At 43.6% G+C, this 6,000-nt stretch overlaps 1 protein-coding gene across 2 annotated transcripts in view; it reads right to left on the reverse strand.

Annotated features, from left to right (window-relative positions):
* The window catches only part of uacaa (uveal autoantigen with coiled-coil domains and ankyrin repeats a), a 145,268-nt gene extending 142,530 nt beyond the window's left edge, over positions 1 to 2,738 (reverse strand). For both annotated transcript variants that reach the window (XM_068018201.1, XM_068018200.1), the window contains exon 1: positions 2,541 to 2,738. In XM_068018201.1, coding sequence (XP_067874302.1) covers positions 2,541 to 2,588 — 48 coding nt within the window. In that variant the 5' untranslated portion in view covers positions 2,589 to 2,738. The remainder of the gene's footprint in view (positions 1 to 2,540) is intronic.
* Positions 2,739 to 6,000: the final 3,262 nt, after the last annotated feature.

Here is a 6,000-nt window from a genome sequence, read left to right on the forward strand (position 1 = left end):
AAACGTTACGGTGGATTAGTGGTAGAAGGTGGGGGCTCACCACCTGCTCAAGGGTAACTAGGCATGGGCAATAAGAAATGATAGCCTTGCCAGCAACGCCCTTAACCCAAGAATGATTTTTTTTTTTTAAACGATTAAATATTGTGATGCTGCTGTCTGCATCAAGACACAGCAAAGCACCATAACACCCTTTCAGACAGATCAATACTCACATCCAAAGAACTAGTCAGTCATAGAAAACTTGCACAAGCAGAATGAGATCAAGGACCAGTTAATCTGTTTTTACTGATGCTAGTTGAGGGGGTAATATTGACCAGGACACGAGGAATCACTCCCTTCCTCTTCTTTGAAACAATGGGATTTTTTAAATCTTCAAGTCCACATGAGGTGGCAGACGAGACCTCATTTTAATTTCTCATTTGAAAGACAGCACCTCAGACAGTGCAGCACTCCCTCAATACTGCAGGAGTGTCAGCCTGGATTACCTGCTCAGGTCTCTATAGTGGGACTTGAACCCACAGCCATCTGACTCAGAGGAATGAGGAGTCTGGGCATGTCCATGTAGAACAGCAATGTGACATAAAAAATGTACTCTCGCCGTGAAATGCTTATTGGGATTCCAGTTTTACCTAAAGTGCCATGGTCAATATATTTTGTAAACTATTCCTCCGAACGTTTTTAATCTTCCTCCATTCCCCACCCACCCCTGCCAAAGACCTGAAACTTCTCAAGGCAGTTTGCAAAACAAGTGGACAACCGAACATGCCAGTTCCCCATGAAAGTGGTCCTCGCACTTTTAGACAAAAAGTGTATTTGACACAGTGACGCACCTTAATTCAGCATCTCAGCTCTTTCCAAAAACAGGCTCAATATGAGACAGAAATGGAAAAGTCTGGAAATGCTCAGCAGGTCCGCCAACATCTGCAGTGAACAGATTCATGAAGGTACTGTAGGGTCCACACCTGAAACACTAACTGTTCTGAGTGTTTCCGGCACATTTTTGTTATTGTTTCAGATTTCTAGCTTTTACAGTCTTTTGCTTTTCATTTATAATGTTTAACAAAAGGTACGTTTATTTCACAGAAGTGGACCTGTTGGATGCTAACCAGTTTTGTTTCCATCAGTTGTGTTCCGCGGTACAAACACTCAACATTCGGCACCAACTACATCACAGACACCCAGAAAGCTTATCAGCTGACTGACACCTCCTTAATTCCACCAATCCACCAAAACTAGGTACAGCACCCCCACCCCCTCCCCGCCCACACCCCCCTCCCCCCATCACAGCACCCATCGATGAATAAAGAGGCTGGGGGGTGGGGTAACAGAGTGACTGAGTTTTCTCTCACTAGACAGTAACAAGAACAGGAATTGTCAAAACACCTCTGATTAATAACTGGAAAAAAAAACTTAAGATTGACACAAAAGGACAACATTGTGACTCAGATCCACAATCACAGAATTCAAAGTCTACTTTGAAAAATATATTGCTTTGCAAAAACAAAAAAACTGTCTGCATACAAGTATATACATTAACTACCAGAGTGGCATCAGGGCACAATGAGCTGTGAAGTGTAGAGATAGTGGAAAAGCTCATACAGCTGCAATATCGCCCAATAATTTAACTTGCATAAAAAAAAGTTGAAAAGTAAAATTAGAGCAAGTGTAAACAGAATACTCAAAGACTCACCACAAAATTATATTTTCTTTGCACTAACTAACTATAAACAAACATGCCGCAGTGACAGTACAGACATACAGAAAATATGAGCTAACTGGGAGTGATTAAAGGGCAGTCATCTAATTAAAGTATGCAGCTATGAACAGATATCTGGTAATGATTATTAGGCTGCAAACTAAGTGAGCAGCTCATATCTATCTTAAAACCATGACTATTGGACACCTGGGAATTATCACAAGACTGAAATGTCATCTGAAAAGGTTCAGGATAACACCCAAAAACAAGCCTCCACCCAAAGGCATTTTGTGAACAACCCATATTACAGGCAAGGCTGGTCATTTTGAATCCACTACCAAACTTACACTCACAGAACTATACCTATGAAACCTGGGTGTGGTGTTTTGTGTCAGTAGCAACTGTGTTGAGTGCAGTGGGTGCAAATACTTAAACTGCCTTTTCAGCCAATAGTGCACTTAAAATATTGTCAACTCAACAACAAAGTCCCTGATATAAACTGCGGGCATTGCAACTTTATTTATTTTTGAAATTAACTACAATTTTGCAACATTTTTTTTAACCAAATCAACTCCCATCTCACACGAGGGCCCTGGAATGAACGTTTAACCATTGTAAAAAGTAGTGCTTAGATTAGCAAAGAGGATGAAGTATTTGAAACACACAGAGACAAAGCTGCTAACTCAGGACTCCAAAAACAAGTTTCTATAGGAAACATTAATTTAAAATTCAGAAATACAGAATAAACAAACCGCGCCGACTTTAAACGGATGGTGACCTTGCTAAATCTTCAAACTTAGTCAACTAAAGATTGTTAACGACGCGCCTTCAACTTTCAACTTACATTGAGAGTCACTTCGTGCTTCCTCAACCGTGACTTCAAACTTTTCATGGCTCACTTCAATGTAAAGTTTCTTTTTTGATCTTCTTTAAAGTTTTGAACTGTTTGAAGTGGTTTGTGCGAGTGAGGGGATCTCGCTGCTCCGAGCCTCCGCTACCAAACTCCGCCAAAACTTTCCTCCCACATTAGCGCAGCGCTCCTCACCTGACGCACGGCGTCGCTTTGATTGACACCGGCCGCGGGCCAATGGCTTCCTGGCTGCGGTGGGGCGGACGATCCAATGGGGAGGTGGGGGAGGCGGGATTTCCAGGCTTTGATTGACAGGCTCTGAAAAAGGGGCGGAGCTTGCACCAATCCTCACCTGGGCGCGAGGGAAGAGGCGCTCACCTGAGGCTGCAGCACAATAGCAATTCACCAGATGCAACGCTCATCCTCTTAAATTTGTTTTTTATGTCCCAAGATATCTGATCCTATATTTTATATTTTAAAAAACTCCTGCGGTAATAATTGTTCTGCAATGCTCATTCTTATTATTTTAATTTGCAAGACATCTGATAAAAAGAAATAGAAACGGAAAGTGCTGGAAATACTTAGCAGGTCAGGCAGCATCTGTGGGGGGAGAAGCAGAGTTAACGTTTCAGGTCTGTGACCTTTCATCAGAACTGGTAAAGGTTAGAAAGAATGAGGTTTTTTAACCTTTGTCAGATCTGGTGAAAGGTCACAGACCTGAAACATTAACTCTGCTTCTCTCTCCACAGATGCTGCCTGACCTGCTAAGTATTTCCAGCACTTTCCGTTTCTATTTCAGATTTTCAATATCTGCAGTATTTTGCTTTTATTTATCTGAAAAAAGATTTGCATTTATATAGCGCCTTTCACAACGTCCCTAAGCACTTTACAGCCGGTGAAGTACTTTTGAAATGTAATCACTGTTGTAATATCGGAAACACAGCAGCCAATTTGCACACAGCAAGCTCCTAAACACAGCAATGTAATAACAACCAGATAATCTGTTCCTGTGATGTTAACTGAGCAACAAATATTGGCCAGGACACCAGAGATAACTCCTCTGCTCGAGTTCAAAATAGTATTTTGGGATCTCTTACAGCCACCTGAGAGGGCAGACGTGTCTTCAATTTAACATCTCAGCTGAAAGACAGCACCTCCAAAAGTGCAGCACCTTCCTCATCACTGCACATGAATGTCAGCCTTGATTTTGGTGCTCAAGCCTCTGCAGTGGGTTTCTGAACCCATGACTTTCCTGATTCAGAGGCAAGAATGCTACCAACTGAGCCATAATTCACTTAATTCTGAGCCTACGTTTTGTATAAAAACTCCTGCTATAGTGATTGTAACATTTGCCGACTGGTATTAGCTGGCAAATGTTTAAAGTGCAACATTACTCAGCCAGTTTCGCCCAGTAAGGAACTGAACACACAAACCAGGAAGGCCCCAGATTTATCTTCAGTCTGTGCTAGCAGCACAGATTTTATATTCTCCGGGTCCTGGTTGTAATCTTTGAAAGAAATTGCATGTGTGAAGATGAGTGAGGGTTATGGTCACCCCTCTAATGTGTTCTTCTTTGACACAGTGTCACTTTTTGTCTGATTACATTCCTGTCAAGTCCTTTGGGACATCTTCCTTTCCTAAACATAGAAACATAGAGAGATACAGCACTGAAACAGGCCCTTCGGCCCACCGAGTCTGTGCCGACCATCAACCACCCATTTATACTAATCCTACATTAATCCCGTATTCCCTACCACATCCTCACCATTCTCCTACCACCTACCTACACTAGGGGAAATTTATAATGGCTAATTTACCTATCAACCTGCCACTATAATGTGAAAATGTGAGGTTGTCCACTTTGGCGGAATTAATAGAAAAGCAGAATATTATCTAAATGGAGAGAGACTGCAGAATGCTGTGGTACAGAGGAATCTGAGTCTCCTTGTACATGAATCATAAAAAATTAGTTTGCAGGTACATCAAGTAATTAGGAAGGCAAATGGAATTTTGACATTTATTGCATGGGGATGGAGTATAAAAGTAGGGAAGTCTTGCCACAACTGTACAGGGCATTGGTGAGACTGCGCCTAGAGTACTGTGTACAGTTTTGGTCTCCATACTTAAGGAGGAAGCAGTTCAGAGAAGGTTGACTAGGCTGATTCCTGGGATGAAGGGGTTGTCTTCTGAGGAAAAGTTGAGCAGATTGGACCTATACTCATTGGAGTTTAGCAGAATATTAAAACATATAATATTTTGTGGGGGCTTGCTGAGAGGATGTTTCCCCTCATGGAGGAATCTAGAACTTCTTCTTCTTCTTTGGCCTCCTTGTCTCGAGAGACAATGGGTAAGCGCCTGGAGGTGGTCAGTGGTTTGTGAAGCAGTGCCTAGAGTGGCTATAAAGGCCAATTCTAGAGTGACAGACTCTTCCACAGGTGCTGCAGATAAAATTGGTTGTTGGGGCTGTTACACAGTTGGCTCTCTACTTGTGCTTCTGTCTTTTAACTGCCAACAGCTAAGTCTCTTCGACTCGCCACTCTTTAGCCCCGTCTTTATGGCTGCCCGCCAGCTCTGGCGATCACTGGCAACTGACTCCCACGACTTGTGATCAATGTCACAGGATTTCATGCCACGTTTGCAGACGTCTTTAAAGCGGAGACATGGATGGCCAGTGGGTCTGATACCAGTGATGAGCTCACTGTACAATGTGTCCTTGGGGATCCTACCATCTTCCATGCGGCTCACATGGCCAAGCCATCTCAGGCGCCATTGGCTCAGTAGGGTGTATATGCTGGGGATGTTGGCCGCCTCGAGAACTTCTGCATTGGAGATACGGTCCTGCCACCTGATGCCAACGATTCACCGGAGGCAGCGAAGATGGAATGAGTTAAGACGTCGCTCTTGGCTGACATACGTGGACCAGGCCTCGCTGCCGCAAAACAAAGTACTGAGGACACAGGCTTGATACACTCGGACTTTTGTGTCCGTGTCAGTGTGCCATTTTCCCACATCCTCTTGGCCAGTCTGGACATAGCAATGGAAGCCTTTCCCATGCGCTTGTTGATTTCTGCATCGAGAGACAGGTTACTGGTGATGGTTGAGCCTAGGTAGGTGAACTCTTGAACCACTCCCAGAGCGTGGTCGCCGATATTGATGGATGGAGCATTTCTGACGTCCTGCCCCATGATGTTCGTTTTCTTGAGGCTGATGGTTCGGCCAAATTCGTTGCAGGCAGCCGCAAACCTGTCAATGAGTATCTGCAGACACTCTTCAGTGTAAGATGTTAATGCAACATCGTCAGCAAAGAGGAGTTCCCTGATGAGGACTTTCCATACTTTGGTCTTCGCTCTTAGACAAGGTTGAACGACCTGTCACCTGATCTTGCGTGGAGGAAAATTCCTTCTTCAGAAGACTTGAACGCATGTGAAAGCAGCAGGCAGAAGAAGATCCCAAA

The sequence above is a fragment of the Heterodontus francisci genome, chromosome 38, assembly GCF_036365525.1.
Source record: "Heterodontus francisci isolate sHetFra1 chromosome 38, sHetFra1.hap1, whole genome shotgun sequence".
Taxonomy (NCBI): domain Eukaryota; kingdom Metazoa; phylum Chordata; class Chondrichthyes; order Heterodontiformes; family Heterodontidae; genus Heterodontus; species Heterodontus francisci.